The sequence below is a fragment of the Cyanistes caeruleus genome, chromosome 24 (genome assembly GCF_971803275.1).
Source record: "Cyanistes caeruleus chromosome 24, bCyaCae1.hap1.1, whole genome shotgun sequence".
Classification (NCBI taxonomy): domain Eukaryota; kingdom Metazoa; phylum Chordata; class Aves; order Passeriformes; family Paridae; genus Cyanistes; species Cyanistes caeruleus.
The window spans coordinates 2,996,565-3,018,139 of NC_141724.1; the positions used below are offsets into that span (position 1 = coordinate 2,996,565).

General features: G+C 60.7%; 1 protein-coding gene across 1 annotated transcript in view; it reads left to right on the top strand.

The window, feature by feature from the left end:
- The first annotated feature begins 9,700 nt into the window (after positions 1-9,700).
- ITPR3 (inositol 1,4,5-trisphosphate receptor type 3) overlaps positions 9,701-21,575 on the top strand; it is a 36,368-nt gene continuing 24,493 nt past the window's right edge. The window contains exons 1-5 of the mRNA XM_086861748.1: positions 9,701-10,215; positions 15,662-15,732; positions 18,536-18,657; positions 21,143-21,229; positions 21,389-21,547. Of these exons, the coding sequence (XP_086717874.1) occupies positions 10,127-10,215; positions 15,662-15,732; positions 18,536-18,657; positions 21,143-21,229; positions 21,389-21,547 (528 nt within the window). The 5' untranslated portion in view covers positions 9,701-10,126. The remainder of the gene's footprint in view (positions 10,216-15,661; positions 15,733-18,535; positions 18,658-21,142; positions 21,230-21,388; positions 21,548-21,575) is intronic.

The window sequence follows — 21,575 nt, forward strand, 5'->3', positions numbered from 1 at the left end:
GTAAGAAGAGGCCTCTGTCCCTCCCACACTGCAGAAGGATCAGTGGGATCAGCCTGGCTGATCTCCACCCCGTGGGGTTAAAGCCTTACAGAGATTTGTGAGAGGGGTCGGTTCCTGTCCCCATGGGCTGGAGAAGCTGTGGCTGCCTCATCCCTGGAAGTGTCCAAGGCTGGGCTGGACAGGGTTTGGAACTACCTGGGATAGTGGAAGATGTCCCTGCCCGTGGCAGAGGGCAGAACAAGACGTTTTTTAGGATCCCTCCCAATCCAAACCTTTATGAGACGCATTTTCACCTTCCCTGGGGTGCAGACAGAGCGTGCCGTGCCCAAACGCTCACCCCAGCCATGCCCTGGCTGGGCAGCGCCGGGCTCTGGGTGACCTCAGAGCATTCCCAGTGCTGTGGTCACGGGCCAGAGGAGCTGCTGGCAGCACGGCTCCTGCTAATCTGGGAATTGTATGCCAGGAAGCGCACACCCAGCCGACCTGCCGGGACAAAGCCTGCGCTCAACGCTCCAGCGCTCCCCGGGCTTCCCCCTGGAGCGCCCCAGAGCTGCTTTGGAGCTGTCCCGGGGCCTGCCCGGGGGTTGGGCACCTGCTCCAGGTGCGGGGACAGAGTTTGGTAACGCCATGAGCTGCTGGATGCTCTCCCAGCTGTCTTGTGCTCCAGCCCATCCCTGGGGAGCATCACAGATCAGAGGTGCAGCACCCGAACTGCCCTGGGCAGCCTGAAACCAGGGCTGTGACAGAGATGCACACCCTGGTCACCCCCAGGATGTTCAACCTCAACCCAACAGTGGCAAATTCACAGAGCATTGTTTTCCTGCTGGTGTGGTTTAGCAGAGCTGTCCTGGCAACAGCCCCTTCCCGTGATGCCTTCCTGGGTACCAAAACTCTCCGTCCTTGACACATCCTTAGGAGCCTTGAGCTCCAAATAGACTCCAGCGCTGTGCAAAACCGCCCGAGATTTCCCGAAGCTGAGGGCTGCAGAAAATGTGGGGATTATTATTAGCGCTCAGCCTCTGCCAGGGCAAGTGTCAAACACCACAGAGGTGTTGGGAGGAAGGGTTTGACCTGGCTGAGTCACTGCAGGGCAGCTCCTTTGGGTGTTCTGGGCACCTCGAGGGGAAGCAGCCGGTGTCATCTGCTGAGATGAGCCTGGCAGGGGCGGCCAGGCCTTTCCACAGCGTCCCCGTGGGAAGCAGAAATGCCTTGGCCGGGCTGTGCCCTCTGAGGTCACGCTTGTCACCCTGGCAGCTTCACGTGCCGGTGCCACGTCCTGCTGGCGGTGTTTTAAGGTGGTTGTTTACAAACAGCGCCGTGCTACGAGAAAAGGGGAAGCTGCTCACGGACCGTGGTTGATGAAAAGCCTCGGCCAGCCTCACTGGCTTCCCCTGCACTGATGGAAAACCAGGATCTGGCGCTGGAGAGCTCTCCCAGCTGCGGAGGTGGGCTGGTGGGGTGGCTGGATCCCATTTCCATCACCCTGCTCCTCACTGCAGCCTTGCCCTGAATCACACAGGCTCGTCCTGCTCCTGCTGCACCTCCAGCAGCTCCACAAAGCCCCACTCGTGGCCTTCTCCATGCAGGATGCTGCACCAACATGGAGGGAAAGAAAGGCCTGGAATAACGTCCAGGCTGAGATTCACAGGGCTCATGAAGCTGCTGTAAAGTTGCATTACAAATGTGAGCCGCTCGGATATTCCAGTGATCCGAGCCAGCAGAGGAGAATATTTTAAATGAAATATTCATGGGGATCCTCAGCCTGTGAAAGCGCTAGAGCTCTGCTGCTTTCTGTGGACTCACACTAATTTATTTTTTATTATGACCCATTTGTAGGATGATGGGGCCGGGAGGCTCCAGGCGGTCGCCTCCAGCCTCAGATCCTGGTTTTTTTTTCAGGTGCTCTAAAAGCACAGAACAGCTCCACGATCTGTGCCCCAAATTCCAAACCGCTAAGGATGTAGCCTGGTATTTCTGACACACCAAACCTGGGCTCTGACACAGGCAGCAGTTCCTCCCTGCCCTGGCAGCTCAGACAGGCCATGGGGTCCCCTCTGTGCCCGGGCTGAGGAAGGGACCCTCATCAAATCAACAAAGGGCAATCACAGCCCTGGAGCAGATGGGAGAAATATTTGCCAAACAAAGGCTCTATTTTTAAGGAAATCCTCTGACTTTCTGCCTCGAAGACAGAAATGATTCAAGCTCTGGCACAGGCGGCCGAGGAGCCATGGGTAGGAAATTCTCCTGTCATGGGCTGAGCGCTTCTGCCACGGCTGCAGTGGAAGCTAGGGCTGCTTTTCCAGACAGATATCATTCCTACTTTACATTTGGGAATGACTTTAATCCCTTTGTAGGCTCCAGATGCACCTATTTCATCCCTGGGAGTGTTCCAGGGGAGGTTGGAGCAAGCTGGAGTGATGGAAGGTGTCCTGGTCCATGGCAGAGGATGGAACTGAGGGATCTTTAAGGTCTGTCCAACCTGTCCTGGAATATTTCCAGGGATGGGCCATCCCCAGCTGCTGCATCCACACATCCAGCCCTGCTCAGCACAGCAAACAGCTTTGGGGTCTGCTGATGGGATATGAAATACACTGTAATGTCACCTATCATCCTAAAAGCCCCACAGAATAAAGCCTTTGTGCGATTCCCATTTTTCTTTCCCGGGTGTAAATTCTTCCCAGCTCTGGCTCTTCCCCCTCTGCCTGTGCCTGTCCTGGTTTATGGCATCGCCACAAGCTCGCGATTGATTTACATGCGAAGTCTATAAAGAGTCGCTCCCACCCCGCGCTGTCCCTCGGTCCCTTGTCCCGGCTGCAGTGACTAATGCGAACATGACTAACTCTTCCCTCTCCAGCAAACAGGGAGCCGGGGCTTTGTTCAGCGCCTTGCTCCGCGCTGCTGGAAGCTGCTGGAGAACCGCCCTGGCACAGCGTGACTCATCTGAGCCGGTGATGTCCGGGATGATGGCCCGGCCTTCCCCGGGAGCCAGCAACCCCTGTGCTGCCCCTGCCTCAAAACCAGGCTGGCCATTGCCCATCCTCCCGGGGCTGCAAGGGTTGTTTCCTCCCCAGCGGGGTTTGGACACGCTGGGAGGGTTTATCCATCGCTGCTGGGGTTTGCACCCAGCTTGGCCTCACCCTACAGCACGATGGGATGTACTTGGGAGTCAGGATTCCTCTCACCTGGCCATGGGGGTGAGGATTTCCCTCAGCTGGGTTTGGGGGTGAGAATTCCTCTCACTTGGATTTGGGAGTGAGGATTTCCTTCACCTGAGTTTGGGAGTGAGGATTTTCCTCACCTGGGAGGGACAGCCACCCCCTGAGGGTGGAAACGCGTTTGATGAGGCTTTGTTACTCCACACCCAGTCCCCAGTTTGAGGTGATGGAATATGTACACAGAAGGAATAATATGGAAGGAATTCTTGCCTCTGAGGGTGGGGAGGCCCTGGCACAGAGTGCCCAGATCAGCTGTGGCTGCCCCTGGATCCCTGGAAGTGCCCAAAGCCAGCTTGGACAGGGCTTGGAGCACCCTGGGACAGCGGAAAGTGTCCCTGCCACGGCAGGGGGTGGAATGGGATGGGATTTAAGATCCACCCAACCCAACCCATCCATGATCCCACACCAGCAGGATGTGCAGCGTGCCTGGGGCACTCCTGGCTGTGCTGGGATGGAGCTCCAGCAGGGCACAGGGTCCCTTCCAGCTTTGCCTTGAGTATCCCTGGTGACATCCAAGCAGGAGCAGCCACACTCCAGCCTGGCACCCCTTTCCTGGCATCATGACCCAGAGGAGCCCAGGCAGGGTGTGTGCACCCCGTGCCAAGGGGAGCAGCCTCTGCCTGTCCCCCCAGCCCTCAGGGACATGCCCGGTGTGACAGAGGCGGTGGCCTGGCCCAGCCAGGGAGGCAGCAGGCTCTGGGCCACTTGGTTCCCAGCCTGTCACTCAGCAGGAAGGAAGGCGTGTGGTTTGCTCAGAGAGGGCTGTAATTAGGCTGATTGGCACTAACTTGCCTCAAAACGCCAGCGAGGATGGGAGAAACCACAGCTCAGCCATTTTATGTGGGATTTTACTGGGAGAAATGGAGCCAGGGCAGGGCTGGCTCCGTCCCTTCTCTCTGTGACGTTCCCGTGAGCCCTTTCAGAGCAGACCACCCCCAAGATGAGCTTCACTGTTGTACCCCCTGCTTCAAATCTGCCTGGCACAGCATCCCCAAAGCCCAGCTCAGGCTGGGATGGAGCCTGGTGCTGGCAGGGCACCGTGGGCTGCGTGCCCGGGCTGGAGCCGGAGCGCGTTTCCTGCCAGGCTCTGATAAGATGTGCCTTCATTCACGGCTGTGTGCTGACCACAGGCCACATGAGAGGGCCGGCGTGGCCGCTTGGGAGCAGAGGAAACGCGGCTTGGGCCAGCAATCCATCTGCAAGGAGCTGCTGGAGGAGAGGCAGTGCCTGGCTGCTGGAGCAGGGGCTGTGCTGGAGCCCTTTGGGGTTCTTTAGGGGCTGGGCACGCTGTGGGATCTGATTCCAGCGCTGCCCGGGGCCACTGGAGCTGCTTGGAAAATCTGCCTGTTTGTCATAGAATCCCAGACAGGTTTGGGTTGGGAGCTCATCCCATTCCTCCTCCTGCTGTGGGACACCTTCCACTCCTCCAGGCTGCTCTCAGGCCTGTCCAGCACTGAAGGGACCGGCCTGCTCTGGGTCCTGCTCTGATGTGCAAGAGAAGGCCTTGGGTGAATAAAGGAGATTTTCCTGGGATAGAAATTGTGTGGGGTTGAGCCAGTGAGGCTGTCAGTGCTGCTCCCACAAGGGCACAGCTGAAACAGGCAAAGAGCAGCCGATCTGGCACAGAGTCGTGGAGCATTTTGAAGGTGGCCTCAGGTGACACCTGAGGTCCAGGTCAGAGCCAGGAGGGCCAGGCATTGCAAAACCACTTGGGAAGGGATGGGAAATGAGGGACAGGGCTCTTCCCTCACCCATCCTGGCCAGGGCTGAGGGTACAGCTGGCAGCCCCAGCCCCTGCTCCACCCCCCAATTAACCCGTGTTTGCTTATTAGGGGAGTTACAAGCCTGTGCAAACACTGCCATTTGCTTTCGATAAAGCCAAGGGAGAAAAACCCCTGCCCGTGAGGTGTGGCCGGGCCCTGCAGTCTCCTCCCAGGGGTCTGGGGCGAGCAGAGGCCCCCGAGAGCCAGCAGCCTTGGCCCGAGCATCCCTCCGTGCCGCAGCCAAGTCCCGTGTCACCCGCTGGCTGTCCCCAACCCCGCTGCTCCCACACGACCGCGGCGCTTGTCCCAAACTTGGCCCGGTGTCGCTAACAGCAACTGCTAATTGTTCTCGTGCTCTGTACTATATTTAATTCCCCACTATTATTTTTTCCCCTTTTAATCATAAAAAGCCTAAATTTCCCTCGGGGAAGGTTATTGGCTCGAGTGTGGAAATATACCTGTGCCTTGCATGGCGCTGGGCCACCGGGGCTTTGGCTGTATTTTTAAATCCAAGTACAAAGTGTCTTCCACGCCAGCATCGTTTAACCCTTCCCAGGAGGGAGAGTGGGAGGAAAGGGGAGGGGGGAGGGTTTCCTTCTCATTTCTCAGCTCCTGCTTGGAGCAGGATGGGTTTGGATGCATGGAGAGCAAGGTGGGCAAGGAGAAGTGTGGGGTTTGAGGAATTTACCCTTTATTCCTCTGATTTTCCCTCTCCCAGATCCACCAGGGCACCGTGAGGTGGCCCCGAGCTTCGCCTCCTTGCCAGGCCTCCTCCTGCCCCCGCTGGGGGTGCGTGGGTGCTCCGAGGTAACCCGGAGCCTCAACACCTTTGAGGATGTGGGCCAAAGTCATCCAGTCTGAGAGCTATTTCAGGGGAGCGCGGTGCTCCCGCGGGAGCCCTGGCACAGCCGCCGCCGGAGCCAGCCGGGGCACAGATGGGACGGGCAGGAGGGAGCTGCTCCCGTCTCCTCCTCGTTAATGAAGTCACCCGAGGGGGCTCAGCCCTTCCCCCACAGACCTTGGGGTGCCTTTCAAGCAGCTGCTGCAGGGGGAGGTTTGGGTTTGCGGCTCAGAGCAGATTTGGGGTCTCACCCTCGTTCCTGCGGATCTTCTGCGCAGAAGGAGCAATTTTGTTCGGTGGTAGCTGTTCTGGGCTCTGAAATCCTCACTCAGAAGAAATGGGATTGAAACAACCCTTTTGTTTTTGGCCTGGGGTCAGTCCTGGTTTCATCCATCCCAGCCCCGATGCTGCTTCTCTCCGGGGTGGGAGGAGGAGGCAGCAGCGTGAAAGGCTCCGCACAGGCTTTGTGCAGGGTCTGGGGGCAGCAGCAGGGTCAGGGAGCACCCAGAGCCAGCAGGATGAGGGGACAAATTCTCCTCCTGGCCCAAGAACCCCCCTTCTCTGCCTGACCCTCAGCAGAGCCCTCTCGCTCCCAGCTCTGCCCGGCACAAGGGACCGAGTGTCTCCCTCCCTCCTCCTCAAACAAAGGCAACCACAGTTGTTTTTCTCCTTCTTCCTCTTCCAAGTGGTTTCACCCTTGAGTTGCCGGCCTTGATTTGGGATTCCTGAAGGGACCAGAGGCCACAGGGGTCCCTGGCAGGGTGCTGGAAGCTGTTTGGGCACCAGCACCCACCTGCCCTCCCCAGCCACCACACCTGCTCCACCCCCTGCATCTGCACGGGTTTGCTCCCAAGGCATCTGGACAAACCTGAGCTCCAAGTGGGCTCCCCTGGAGCTTTGGGGGTGAGGACAGAACCCCGAGTGATCTGTTCTGGGAATCCAGCCCCATCCCAGTGCAGGGAATGCTCCCTGCCAGGCTCCCCGTGGGAAGGGGGGCAGGTAAAGGGGAGCTTTGCCAAGGGAGCATCCCGCGGGCAGGGCGGGGGCCTGGGGCAGGGAGGGGACCCTGCAGCTCCTTCAAAGGAGCAATTTCAGCATGAGAAAGGAATGTGGCTCCCGGCCCTGCCAGGGATGGGATGGAGGCTGTGCCTCAGGAATAGGGATGATTTCTGCTGGCCTGACTCACTGGCAGCCTCCTCGCAGCCGCTTCCTCTCCGGGAGGCAGAAACTCCCAGTTTTTATTTATCACACAGCTTAAAGTAGGGGGTAAGGAAGGAAATGTTCTTATTTTTAACTCCTCTGTCTCCCCAGGGCCTGGGCCAGCACTGGCATGGCAAGGTGGCCACCAGGAGCATCCCCATGGCCAGGGCTCCCCCTCACCTGAGCACTGCAGGCTGTTGGCAGCTCCCCAGGGGCTCTGAGCCCGGAGTGTCCCTGCAGGTGGGAGCATCTGAGGTACCCTGAGCAGAGTGGGGACACGCAGGGTGGCACAGCCACACTCAGCTGAGAGCCACTGAGCCCCAGGGAAAATTCATTTTTCTCTTTGAAGCCACCTGCCCATGCTGCTGCTCATGTGGGGACAAACCTTGGTGACCTGCTGGGGGGTCCCTGTTTATGTCCCCACAAGAACAGGGCTGTCACCAATCCCAGGGTGCTGGGGGTCCCTGTTTGTGTCCCCACAAGGACAGAGCTGTCACCAATCCCACAGTTCTGGGGGTCCCTGTTTGTGTCCCCACAAGGACAGAGCTGTCCTGTCCTGGGCTGGAGGATGGAGAGGGTTTCAAACATCCCAGCCCCATCCAGGGAGGATTTAGGGATGTTGTGCCACAGTTCCCAGGGTTCAGAGTGACACCCCTGTGATATTTTGGGTTCTCCACCCTCAGCTGAGCTGGGACATTCAGCCCTGGGCGTGGGCTGGGCACTGTCACCACTCCAGTGGTGCCATGGGTGGGATGGAGGCTTCCAGAAGCTCTGTCCTGCTGTTCCCAGTCCTCCTGAGTGGCAGAAACCAGGCCAGGTGCCTGTTTGTTTAGTACCAGGGGTTTTTTTACACTTCCAGAGGGTTTTCCTTGCCCAGCCATGCCTGGTGAGGCCAGTGGCACTGGCATGGCACAGCCACGGTGCCCCTGAGCTGCGGCACTGCTCATGTCTGTGCTCAGAGCAGCTGATTTGGGCATGAAGTTTTGGTTTTTGGGTCCTTGGGGCTTTCCTTGAGCTCCTGTTGTGAAACCTTCATTTGCTTCTAAAAGCAGCGAGGTTATTTTTTTTATTCTCATGATCTTCTCTTTTCCCCCTCTGTTGCCCTGAGATAAAGGCTTCTAAATTTGTCCTGTGCTGAAAACGAAGCTAATCCTGATGGACCTGGATTCGCATCTCCCCCCCAGAGGAATTGCGCTAATTTTTTTTTCCCCTTTGTTCTGCCAGGGGACCTGTTCGTTTCCTAGTGGAAAGAAAAAAAAAATTAAAAATCACTATTTAGGGCAAGGTTTATATTCCCAAAACCTGTGTTTGTTTGCGAGAAAAGAGGACAGGAGGGAAATAAATGAGAAAAGCATCATGCTGCTTTTTCTTTTTTTTTTTTTTCCCTTCCGATATTGTTTTTACAGCAGGCAAGTTTTAATTAAAGTGAAGAACTGGGTCGCTTGTGCTGTCCAGAAGATGCTCTGAGGACGTGGTCCTTTCCCACCAGTGTTAATTTGGGAGCCCAGAGCAGCTGGGCCAGCCTGGAGGTGTTGGGAAATCTCCTTAAAGGAGTGCAGGGACAGGGTGGGCTCTGGAGAAGGGGGTGAGGGTCTCTCCTTCCTGCCTGGCTGTGGCATTTTGGGTGCTGGGTGAGCCCTGTGCCGCTCTCGGGGTGTCACCGAGGCGGAGGATGTGAGGTTTGGCACCGCTGCGGGGACAGGAGGGGACAGCGCAGGTGAGAGGCAAAGCAGGTGCGAGCTGGCCCTGCTGGGAGCGGCGAGCTGGCAGGAGCCACCTGGGCTTCGGGGAGCCGCAGGCGCTCGCCTGGGGCAGAAAAATCCACCGAGAGCTGCCTTGGCCTCAGCTGGGGCTCTCCCTGCTGCGGGATCCTGGAACGCGCCGGCCGAAGGGACAGGGACGGGACAGGGACCGGACAGGGATGGGACAGGGATGGGACAGGGACGGGACAGGGACGGGACAGGGATGGGACAGGGACGGGACAGGGACGGGACAGGGACGGGACAGGGACAGGGACGGGACAGGGACGGGACAGGGACAGGGACGGGGACAGGGACGGGACAGGGATGGGACAGGGACGGGACAGGGACGGGGACAGGGACGGGGACAGGGATGGGACACGGACGGGGACAGGGATGGGACAGGGACCGGACAGGGACGGGACAGGGACGGGGACAGGGACGGGACAGGGACGGGACAGGGATGGGACAGGGACGGGACAGGGACGGGGACAGGGACGGGGACAGGGACCGGACAGGGACGGGACAGGGACGGGACAGGGACGGGGAGCTGCGGCTCTCGGGGTGTCACCTGAGGAAGGGTCTGCAGCCAAGGGGCGCCACGGGAGGGGCCGTGCGGGACTGGGAAGGGGCTGCGGCAGCGCCCGGCTTTTGCCGATGGCTGCGGGCGGTGGGCGGTGGGCGGGGGGCTCCCCGCGGCCCCCCGAGCGCCCGGGGCCGTTCCAAGCGGGCAGGACCCCCGGGATGGGGAGGGGGGTCCGTGCTGAGCGGCCCGAGGGGCGGCTGGGGGGGCTCCGTGCCGGGGGTCGGGGGTCGCGGAGCCGAGTCGGGGGAGCGGAGCCGGGGCTGCCCGCGGGCACCGGGGATCGCAGTCCCCGCACCCCCGGCCCCCCCGACGGGAGGCGGGTGCGGGGTGGGGCCTCTCGCCGCCCCCCCCGTCCCGGGCGGCCCCGGGTCCCCTCCCCGCACGCTGCTGCCGGCGGGACTTCCTGATCCCGCTGCATTGGCCGCAGGTAGCGCAGCCGTGCGCGACGGGGCACGGACAGACGGACACAGCCCATGCGGACCCTTAGCTGAGCTTCATCCCCCGCCCCCTCTTCTTCCTCCTCCTCCTCGTCTTCCTCCTCCCTCCCTGCCCGGCTCCCTTCCTGCCCGGCACATGTAAAACTTGTGCGTGGGACTCCGCTCCCGTCCCGCTCCCGGTGCTGCTGGCGGCAGGAGCCGGGCTGGGATCGTCCTCCCGCGGAGCAGAGACCCCTCCGGCCACCCCCCGGAGCAGGGACCCCCCGGCTCCGCTCGCCCATGCTGGATTTCGGCCCGGGAAGGTGACTGCAGGAGGAAGCGGCGCCGCGCCGGGTCAGGGTAACCATGAATGAGATGTCGAGTTTCCTGCACATCGGGGACATCGTCTCCCTGTACGCCGAGGGATCCGTCAATGGCTTCATCAGCACCTTGGGGTGAGCGAGGGGCTCCGACGGTGATTCCGGGACGGGACGGGGGTGCTGAGCCGGAGCGCGGTGGCAAAAGGAGCCGGGAAGCTCCGGGTGCTGCAGCGGGGACGGGGAGAGGCGCCGGGCAGGGGGACACGGTGTCCCCGGGCTCGTCCCCGGCTCCAGCTGCTGTCAGGAGCAGGATGCGGCCCTGGAGGGACCCTCAGCCCTCCTTCCCCTGGCCAGAAGCTGCTTCCCCCCTCCCAGGGGCTGGGCGGTTTAGGCAGCGTGAGGGGTCGGTGGGATGAGGACGGGGACATGTGAGGGTGACAGCTCGGGCAGCCGCGGCCTCTCCTGGGCACGGGGTCGTTCTGTGCCCCCAGCCCTGTCCAGTGCGACTGGGGGCAGCCAGGGGGACGGGCAGTGGTGGCTGCCACTGTCCCCTCAGAGTCCCACACAGCCGGTGGTCAGCGGGCATCGCTGCAGGGTCACCAAGCCGGGCTGCCCGTGGCTACCAAGCGCTGCCAGCGGGACAGGGCAGTGCCAGCTCCGGGCTGAGGATGTGGCAGGACGGGACGGGGATCTCTGCCCTGCCTGGGGACAGGAGTGGAGACCCTGGGGACCTGTCCCGTGTCACTCCTGTGTCCGTGCGAGGCAGCGGTGGGGCTGGAGCAGCCCCTGTGCATCCACCGGCCTGCTCCCAGCGGGAATGTTCTCCCGGCGGCGCGGGGACAGCGTGGGTGACAGGGAGGGCTCCGACAGGACCGCCCTGGGGCACGGGTGGGTTTTCCCTTACCCTGACCCAGGACCCCAAAGCTTGCCCGCAGCCCCGGGCTGGGGGGGATGTGGGGCCAAGCCAGCGCTCCTGCCCCACGCTGCTGCGTGTAGGAGAGGCTGAGCTCAGGCAGGAATGCTGACTTGGATGGGATTCCTGGGGCAGGAGCTGCCCGGCTCTATAATCTGTGCTGAATGCACTTGCTCCCACATGCCTGTGCCGAAGCGGAGCCGCACATACCTGCGCCCACACGCGTTCCCTCGCCCACCGCCGGGCACACGCGGCCTCTGGGCTGCTGCCCACCGCGGCTCTCTCTACCTGCCTGCCCAGAAATGGGGTGCAGCAGTGCCCAGAATCCCCGTGAGTGCAGCCACTGTCGGGCAGCAGGTCCTGCTGCCTGTGCCAGCCCTTCCTGCATCCCCACGGGTGCTTTTGGAGAGGTCTCCTTGGAGCTGTCCCCGGGCAGGGGATGCTGAGCACTCCTCCAGCCTCTGGGAAATGGGGTCTGCAGGAGGCTCTGCAGGGACCCAGCACTGGTGGTTTTCCCCAGAACACATCCCAGTGGCTCAGTTAGAAATGTGTGGGTTTTTCAGAGCTCTGATCCCTTTGCAGCTCTGGCCCTCACATCCCCCTCTTTGACAGGTGTTTTTCCAGACTTCCTCAGAAGCACCTGAAGTGCAGGGCTCGGGGAGCCTCTTCTCCCTGGCCCCAGCACATCCTCTCTGGGCAGTCCCACTTTCCCAGGCTTCTGCTTCCTGCAGGTTCTTTCCCCCCTCCCTCCTAAAATTGTTTTCCCTGGTGCCCTGAGACCTGGGAGACCCAACCGCACCTTAAATCACTCCTGTGATAAGGGACCAGGTGACTCACCGAGAGTGCTCCTCCTGCCACAGGGACCTTACTGAGCTCATTTGCAAGGCAAACAGCTCTGCCAGCCCACGCGGGCGCCCTGCGGAAGCGTTCCTGACATCCTTCCTTGTGGAGGGGCTGGCTGTGGGATCGCCTGGGGTCTGCAGTGGGATCCTCCCTTCATGGGGTGACACGGAGCGTGCCCCCCGTGCCGCTCACCAGTGTCGCATTACGGGTGACTGCTGTGACATCCCTGGGGGGAGCCCTGAGGCTCCTCCGCTCCCCGAAGCTCTCTGTCGGGACCCCCGGACACGAACCCTCCCTTTCACCCCCTCTGTGCAGCGGGCGTTTGCTCGTGAGCAAGAAAAACATCCCGGGACGGGCGTGGAGCTCAGGCTCGGTGGGAATGCCGAGCCAAGATCCCCAAACCAGCAGAAATGTTCGAGCCAGCCCAAAGCAGCGCCCTGGGAAGGGAGAGCTCGGCTCAGGGCTGATCACAGCAGCTTGGGAGTGACCCTTGGGGGGCTGGGGCTCGGCATGGACAGACTGGAGTGACCAGAAGTGGTTTTGGGGACACGGGAAGCTGCCCAGGAGGATTTTGTGCTGCCCCATCCCTGCCAGGCTCCTAGAATCCTTCAGCGGCTCAGGACGGGCACTCGCAGAGGGGGAGGGTCGGTGACAAACCCAGTTGGGTGAAATAACACCTGTACCTGTGGTTGCAGGTGGATTTCGGGGTGGAGCAGCTCGGGGAGATGCAGTTGGTTAAAGGGTAACTGCAGCTCCGCAGGGTCAGGATGAACCCGTCCCTGCCGGGGGGAGGAGGAGGAGGAGTCCGAGCCCTCCTGGCACCGGCACAGCACCAAAAAGCTGCATTTTTGTGGCTGCCCCGCTCACTTTCCCCTCTCCTCCCTGGGGCAGCGCCCACCCTGCGGGTGCCAGAGGGGCTGAGTTGGCTGCACTGCCATCAACGAGCTCCCATCACCCTCCTCCTCCTCCTCCTTTTCCTCACCTCAGGGATCACTGGGCTTTGTATTGGGGTTCTCCTGGCTCTGTTGGGGTTTCCCTTCTCCCAGAGCTCCCCTTGGCATCGTCTGCGCCACATCTGGGGAAGGTTTTTGCGCAGCCCAGCGGGCTCCAGCCGGGGGAGGGGTCGGGAGGGTCCGACTGCCCCGGATTCTGCAGCGCTGGACGAGCTCCTTCCCCCCTGACCTCGGGGAAGGCTCTGCCTCGTACGAGGCCAAACGCGCTGGAGCCGAGCCAGGGAATCACTTTGTGCTCGGGATTTGGAAGCACCGGGAAGCCCCGCTGGAAGCGTGGCGAGGGCTAAGAGCCGGCCAGATGCTCGCCCGCGCCTTGAGGGGGCTCATCAGTGCTGGATCCCTCCTCTCCTGCTCCCGGGGGGGGATTTGGAATGGCAAAAGGACATTCCATGGGTGCATCCCGCCTCCTGCCTCGCTCAGGATCCTCCTCCCTGTGCTTGGACACCGTTTTCCCATTAAAAGGTGCCCCGCTGCTCTTTAGGGAGCTTCCCTGGCCCATCCCAGCGGGGGAATGCCGGTTATTAGCGGGAGCGTGTCCCGGCCCCAGCAGCCTCCCAGGTGACTCATGTCCACTCTGTCAGAATCCCCCTTTTTTTTTTTTTTTCATTTTCAGCAATTTTTTAACTGAGGAATGCTCGCCCAGAGTATCAGTTTAATACAAAGAACACTTGGCGTTCCTGCCGAGCGCGTAATCCTGGGATTAAAGATGCTGAAAGTGCCTTGAGATCGTTAACTAATTAAGACTTCCAGGCTGGCAGGTCACTGTCTCTAATCCTGCCCGGGGATGCAGGGACAGGGCCGAGGGGAGGCAGAAGCTCCCATGCTCTTTTCTTCAGTGCTGAAAATAAAGCCGGCAGGTCAGGCACTTCCTCAGAGACCTCCAGCAATAAGAGTGGAGGGTTTTCAGGTTTAGAGTGCCCAGATGAATGGAGCTTTTCTGGGTGCTGCTGAGAGCTGGGGATGTGCTGAGGGTCAGCGCTTCACTCCCTGAGCCCCGCCCATGGATTGGTGTCCTAAACCCTCGGTGCTTTTTGATCCCAGGCACATTCCCAGGGTTTGTTCTGCCCTGTCCCCCATCCAAACAACAGAACAGAAACCAAAACTGCCCCCGAGTGACACCGGGGCTGGGCTGGGGCTTTGCGTGTCCCCTGCGCTGCTGCAGCCGCTCTGGCTTTTCCCCTTTCCCTATTCCCTTGCCCTCCCAAGGCTCCGTGCCCTGCAGGGATCTGGGAATGTCCCTGGCTACTTCCCTGCTGTCACGACCCATGGAAAAGGTGTTTGGACAGCGCCAACCCCCCTGCGCTGCTGCCCACGGGCGTTTGCAAGACCAGGGCGGCCCTGTCCGGCCGCAGCCCGTGGCTCTGGGGTTTTTCCAACCTTCCGGGTCTTTGTTAATGGCTTTGAAGCTTCTGCTGCCACCAGGCAAATTGCTTTTCTCTCTTTATGTGAAATCTGCGGCTGTTCTCCCCGGAGCCGTGAGGAGCACAGGGGTGTCCGAGCCCGGTGCCAGCCCACGCCTCCTCACCAAGGACACGGCAGCACCGGGGTCCCCGAGGTCCCCATCCATCAGCACCGAGGCCAAATTCCTCCCTGCCGAGAGAAAGGAATTCTCCCCTCCTCCAGAGAGCGGCTGGGCTGAGGGAAGGAGGATGGATCTGCGAGTGGGATGGGTCTGCCCGGTTTTTAGCCCTTTGCAGAGCAGCGCATCAATCTCCAGCGATTTTCGGGTTGTTTGGTTTGTTGGGGACACCGAGAGTCCCTCGGGGACAGCTCAGGCTCCGCTTTGCCGCAGCTGGCTGCTCCAGGCTGTTGCTGCCCCCCTGTCCCAGGGACAGAGCTGTCCCACCATGGATTCTCCCTCCTGGGGAGCACTGCGGGCACATTCCCGCATCCTCCCGCACGCCCCGCAGCTGGGGACACGCTTCCCTCTCGCTCTCCCGGCCAGGAGCAGAGTTTCTCCTGCTGCTCCGGCTTCCCAGGGCTGGGGAAAGCGGGCGAGCGGGTACAGCCTGTCTTGCTGGAGCACCCGGTTCCCTCGGGAGCCTCGCACGGAGCTCCCAGCACAGGGAGCCCCTCGGGCGATGCTCGCCCCTCTGTGCTCGGGGCAGATCCCCCTGCTGGGCTCTGCTTTGCTCTTCTCGGTAACTCTGAAAAGCAGCGTTCCGTCCATCCCCAAATCAGCCCCCAGCAGCCAAGGCCAAGCCCGAGGGATTTTGCTTAACGCTGGGAAAACGGAGGTGGGCAGGGAGGAGACACGGAGCCTTGATCTGATGGGCAGAGCCTGCAGCTCTGATCAGATAATAATTAATAACTGGGTTTGGGGGGGCCCTGCCACCTCCATCCACAGCACTGCACCCTCCGTGTCCCGGTGGGAAGAGTTCCCAGTCAGAGAAGGAGAACTGGGGAATGGAAGCTGAACTCCTCCCGTTTTTGCTGGATTAAGGGTGCAGCAGCAGAGCTCTGTGTGCCAGGGGGGAGCTGGGCTCAGCTGGACAGGGCAGGGTCCCCTCTGGCACAGGTCACTGAGCAAAGGGCCCAGAGTGACTGCCACAAACCTCCCCTGGTCCTTCACTGCTGTACCAGCCCTGTGTGCCCAGGGAGCGGCATGGAAAACACCCGGGGAAGCAGTGGGAACCGAGGGAAGGGGTGTTCTGCTCCTGAAGAATATTTACAGGTGGCAAATGGAAAACACGAGGTGCAGCTTTGGATCTGTCGCTCTGGGCCAGGTGACAGTGGCACAACCACTCTGCACACTCAGCCCTGCTGCCATCCTGCTGCTCCTGACCCTGCTCCCACTTTTTGTCCCCCTCAGGCTGGTGGATGATCGGTGCGTGGTGGAGCCGGCGGCCGGAGACCTGGACAACCCCCCCAAGAAGTTCCGAGGTGAGAATGGGGCAGTTCCACCCCTCTGTGAGCGGCACTGGGGCCAGTCCTGGCCCTGAGCATGCACAGCAGGGATGGGCAGGGGGGCACAGCCCTGCCCTGTGCTGTGCCCAGCTGGGGAGTGCTGGCGTGTTCCTGAGTGCCCCGGGTGCTCAGGGTGCTCCACGCTCAGGGAAGGGCCCTGTCCCGGCAGGATTTGAGTGCCTGCATGGCACAACCAGGGAGTGAAGAGCTGGGAAATCTGCCCAAAGCCGTGACTGTGGTGTTGGATTTGTGTTGGTTTAGGGCAGCTGCTCCTTTCATTCCCCCCTGGTCGTCGTTTTATGTCTTCTTTTAAATAAGACTTTTTAAATATGGCTTCCCCGCTCTGCCTTGTGCCTCCACCTTTCTCTCAGGTGATTTTAACACTCCTCATCCCTTGGCCACCCTCCTTTCACCCCACACCCCAAAATGTCTCGAGACATCAATTTTTCCACTCTCTCAGGATCCCAACAAGCAGCGACCTGGCTCTCCACGGGACTTATCACCATTAATTTATTCATGAGTCGAGTTAACGACCCATCCAGCATCTCCAGCATCCCCCAGCTCGGTGCAGCTGCATTCCCAGACTTCCACCCGGGGCTGGCCACGCAGCAGCCACCCTGTCCCCCTGCCTGGCCGTGCGCCTGGCTTCAATCTCTTTTCCAGGCGCAGGTTTTTCGGCTGCACTCCCTATCAGGATATCCAGCCGGTTGTTTTAATGGCCGGAAAGGTAGAGCTCTCCCTGCTCGATAGCCATCGCCTCCAGCGAGGTGAAAACAACGGGCTGGGGCTGTTCCCTGCAGCCCCGGCCAGAGGCTGCGGGGGATTTTCATGCACTGTCGCCGTCCCCACATCCTGTGGCCGGACCCTGCCCTATCCTGAGCCGCACACGGGTCGTGCCGGGGCTTCCCGCTGGGAAAACAGGACCCTCCTCCCGAGGTCAGCTCCGAACGGTTCTTTGGAAATGCCAGAACCCACCTGGGAGCTGTTCCTGCCCGGCTCTGCCGCCCGAGGCTCCTCGCAGAGACGCTCGACACCTCTCAGTTATTTGCTTTTTACTTTTTGCGGTTTCTCCTCCCGCCGAGGCTCTTCCCAGCCCAGTTCAGGCATGTCAGGAAAAGCTTCCACCCTCCCAGGCAAGGGGGGAGCGGGACCCTCAGCTGTGCCACTGCTAGCTCCTAGCTCCCCAAAGGAGTCACCTGGAAATTTTGCCCCCTAGACCTTGGTAGATTGGAAATTTTTCCCCCAAAGCCTCTCTGGGTAGGAAGTTTTGCCCCCAAAGCCGTTCTGGGTGGCAAGTTTTGCCCCCCAGGCCTCCCTGGGTCCTGGCAGGTCAGCCCCACACCATCCTCTGTGCAGTGCTAGAGCAGGACCTTCCTTCACCTCCCTTCTTTTTCACCCCAATCCGTCTTTCAGAAATCTGGCAGATCTTTGGCCCAGGTGCCAAAATCTCCATCCCCCAGCACAAGCCGTGCTGGAGATTTTCTGCATGCAACCCTGGCTGTGCCTCAGTTTCCCTCCTTGCCAAACCGGGCTCGGCGCTGAGCCCAGGGGCAGGGCACGCTCGGAGCCAGGCCTCGGTGTCGCAGCCATTTGGGAGTCTCTGCGCTGGGTTTTTTTTACCTCCCCCTGGTTTCTCCTTCCCGCTAATTAGCAGTTGGATGGAGCTCGGGGCGGGGGCGCACGGCCGCTCCGGCCCCGTGGGCAGCTCCGGCTGCTTGGCACGGGATGTGCCACTGGCAAACAGGGCTGGAAAACCAAATGTGAAACCTGGCACTGCCCCAGCGGCCCCGGCCGGTGAGAACCGCGCTCGGTGCTGCCCCAGCGGCACTCCCAGGTAAATAAATACGCGCTCGCCAGCGCCTCGGGCCCGCAGCCAGCCAGGGAAGGGACCTTTTTATTTATTTTTTTTTTTTTTTTTTTATTTTCTTTTTTATGTCTGAACTTTCTGGGCTGCTATTTCAGGCATAATTAGGGCGATTCAGGCTGCAGAGCCCTTCCTGCCCTCGCCCCAGCGCAGCTTCCAGCCCAGGAAGGGGGTTGGGAGATGTGAGAGCCTCGTTGTCTCCAGACATCTGCTCTCCTGCCTCAGTTCCCGAAGCCTGGCTGTGGATGTCTGCACTTCCCGCCCACCATCCTGGGGGAAAACAGGCGAATGGGGGCAATCTGCAGTGCAGGGAGAGTTTGGAGGAGCTGGGATGCATCTTGTGCATCCTTTAGGATCTTGAAATAGAGCTGCTGACACAGAGATTTCCGGAGCGGGCGCTCGGAGCATCCAGTGCTGGTGATGCAGGTCACGGAGGGATGGACGTGTGTGTCCCCATGGCACGGCCAGCACAGGCTCCTTCCACAGCTTCTGCAGCCTCAGGGTGTCCCGTGGGTGACAAGGGATGTGGAGGTGGCTGATCATGTCCCAGCCTCCTGCCTGGCTCCTTCCCGCCGGGATCCTCTCCTCCTTTGGTGCAGCTGGGCTCCATCAGAGCTCCTTCTCCCCCCTGAAGCTTTCCTTCCCAAACAGCGCAGCCATTTCCGATGGGAGCACTTTTAATCACGAGTCCAAGAAGTGCAGTAATTCCTGGACTCGTTATTTATCCTGATTTAAAGCCGGTCCAGCGGCCAGCACACGGTGACGTGACCTCCACCAGTCCCCGCCGTGTCTCCCTCATGGATGGGGGGACCAGGGGTTCCAGGAGTGTCCCTGCCCCTCGGTGACATTGACCCTGCTGGGGACACCCTGGTGGCTGCTGCAGCCTCATCAGGCCCTGCTCTGCTCTGTTCCCAGATTGCCTCTTCAAAGTGTGCCCCATGAACCGCTACTCTGCCCAGAAGCAGTACTGGAAGGCCAAGCAAACCAAGCAGGACAAGGACAAGATCGCAGATGTGGTGCTGCTGCAGAAGCTCCAGGTGAGCAGGAGCCAGGGGTGCAGAGCTGGCAGTGCCCACAAGCTTGGGTGGATGATGGCATCCAGACCTCTGGTGATGCTCCTTTGGGATGAGAAGGGATTTCCAGCTGGGTTTTCCTCCTTGTCCCCTGCCCAGCCATTGCTGTGTCACCCTCCTGATGCTTCTTGTGCAGAGGTGTGGAGGCACAGGAGCTCTGTGAGCACAGCCCTGCACCCTGGGGCACCCCAGGACACACCAGAGCACCCCAGGAGACCCTTCAGCACTTCAGAACACCCCTCAGCACCCTTTCAGCACTTCAGAACACCCCAGGGCACCCCTCAGCACCTCAGGACACCCCATGCAGGAGGGAGCCCTGCTTCCAGGACGTGCTCCAAAGGGCTGGGGAAGGGAAAGGCTCCCGTTGGCTTCCCCGAGGTTTGGCCAAGGCCCACATCAAACATTGCACAACGGCCTCAGGCAGCTGGCGAGGCCCCGCCGATGATTCATAAAACCAAAGCTGGGGAGAGATTTCACTAAATCATCTCATCGGGCCTGGAGCCCAGCCCCGGCCCCAGCTCCCCCAGCTCTGCCTCGGACAGCGGGGGCTGAGTGGTGCCAGGACAGGGTGTCCTGCCCTGGAGGGGTAAGGAAGGAGGTTTGGGGGGTCAGTGCCTGCTGCCACATCCAGCCCCGCACACAGAACCCCCATTCCCCTGCTCCGCTAGCCGGGCTTGTAACGTCACAGCTGTCCTGGCCGTGAGTGGCCCCAGAGGCTCATTTCTGAGCCTGATTGATTGCACCTTGGTTAGGGCTTGTCTTAAAGAGATTCTGCCGTTTCCTCACTCCTTTCTGCTGCTCCCGGTGTTTCCCTTCATGGCCAGAGCGGCTTGTGGGGAGCTCAGCCTGGCCCTGCCAGGCTCTGCAGGAGCCGGGCTCCAGCCTGCCCCTTCTCATGGAGGCTGAGAAACAGGCTGAGAACATCTCCCAGCCCATGGAGATGGTTTCCTGAGGGAGGAGCAGTCAGGTCTGGAGTGGGGGAGCCCTGCCCGTGGTTGCCTTTCCGAGCCCATGCCCCTCGCTGCTGTGTTTTGTGGGTTTCAGCTCTGTGTTTTCTTGGCCCAAAGGAGCTCACACAGGCTGTGGAGGCTTTCCAGCCCCTCTGCTGATGTCTCCCAGTCCTCCCCGATCCCCTCTGGGCATCCTTGACACCCTGTCCCTGGGCTTGGGGACAGACCCCACCCCATCCCAGCAAACCCCAGCTCCCACTGCCAGCCCCACTGGCAAGGGAGGTGCTCAGATCTGGAGGGAGATGTAGGACACCCCGTGGTGCTGGATCTCCCAGCAGAGCCCTGTTGCTCCATGGGGTTGTTGTTAAACTCCCAGAGCTGCATCCGTGTGGGATTTCTTGGCAGCAGGTTTGTTCTGATGGCAGCAGCCAGCAGGGTGGTGGGGGTGACTCCAGTGGCACCCAGAGCTCTGGGGGGATGGAGGGGTGCACCCAGAGCTCTGGGGGGATGGAGGGGTGCACCCAGAGCTCTGGGGGGATGGAGGGGTGCACCCAGAGCTCTGGGGGGATGGAGGGGTGCACCCAGAGCTCTGGGGGGATGGAGGGGTGCACCCAGAGCTGTGTGGAGACAGGTACCAGGCAGATTCAGAGCCCTCACCTGCTCGGGCACTCAGGACCTGCTGTCCCATCCTCCCTCCCAGAGCCAAGCTGTGATTCCAGATGTTTCCCAATTCCTCTGCCCTCAGGTGAAAGGGGTGAGAGCAGGATGGGAAAGGGCAGAGGCTTTTCCAGCTCCATCCCTCGCTGTTTCCCCTCACAATTTTGGGGAGCCCTGGGCTGGAGCTGCCTGGGCTGTGCCCAGCCTGGCGCCGGGGCTGTCAGCGCTGCCTCGCCATTCCCACATTTGCTGTGGGAGCAAGTTCCTGCCTCACTCCACGTGTGTCAGCATCCCATCACTGCTCTGAGCCAGCACATGGAAAATCTCTGTGGTTTTGGAGAGGGGCTGCTGAGCCATTCGCTCCTGGGGAGGCATTCTGCTGCAGCAGGTCCAGGCCTGCTCCATCTCTGGGCATGGCACCGCTGGCACGGTGCCTTTAGCTCCTTGGTTTTGGTGCTGCCAAGAGCCCCTGGTGCCCACAGCCCCTTTTTGGGGTGTTTTACCCCCATCCCCAGCCTGAGCCCAGCACCCTCACTGGCTGCTACCCCAAAACCTGCTGTCCTGGGGGAATTTTGGTGTCATTTTATTTCTGTCCTAATTTTTAAAATCCTCAATTTGAAGCCTTCATGGACTTCCTAGGGCTGGTCAAGGCCACACCTTGGCCCTGGGCTGAGCTCCTGGATGTTCCATGCTATGGCTCTGGGGCACAGAGGGATGCTGATCCCACACCCAGCCCATCCCATCCTTCCCAAAGCCAAGGCTGTGAGTGACCCTGCTGGGATTTGCTCCTGGGGAGGGAGGAGGGTGCTGCTCCACGCTCAGCTCTTCTCCTTTTGGAGCAGCACGCAGCCCAGATGGAGCAGAAGCAGAACGAGACGGAGAACAAGAAGGTGCACGGGGACGTGGTGAAGTACGGGAGCGTCATCCAGGTACGGGGGGCAGCAGGGATCCAGCACAGACCCAGCAGGGATCCAGCATGGATCCAGCAGGGATCCAGCAGGGATCCAGCACATCTGGGAAGGGGCTGGCGGTGTCTGGGGAGCCTTGGGGGCTGCGCTTCTCAGCTCTCCCACACTCGGCTCCTCCAGCTGCTGCACATGAAGAGCAACAAGTACCTGACGGTGAACAAGCGGCTGCCGGCGCTGCTGGAGAAGAACGCCATGCGGGTGACCCTGGATGCCACCGGCAACGAGGGCTCCTGGCTCTTCATCCAGCCCTTCTGGAAGCTCAGGAGCAACGGGGATAACGTGAGCACGGGGCCCAGCAGTCCCTGAA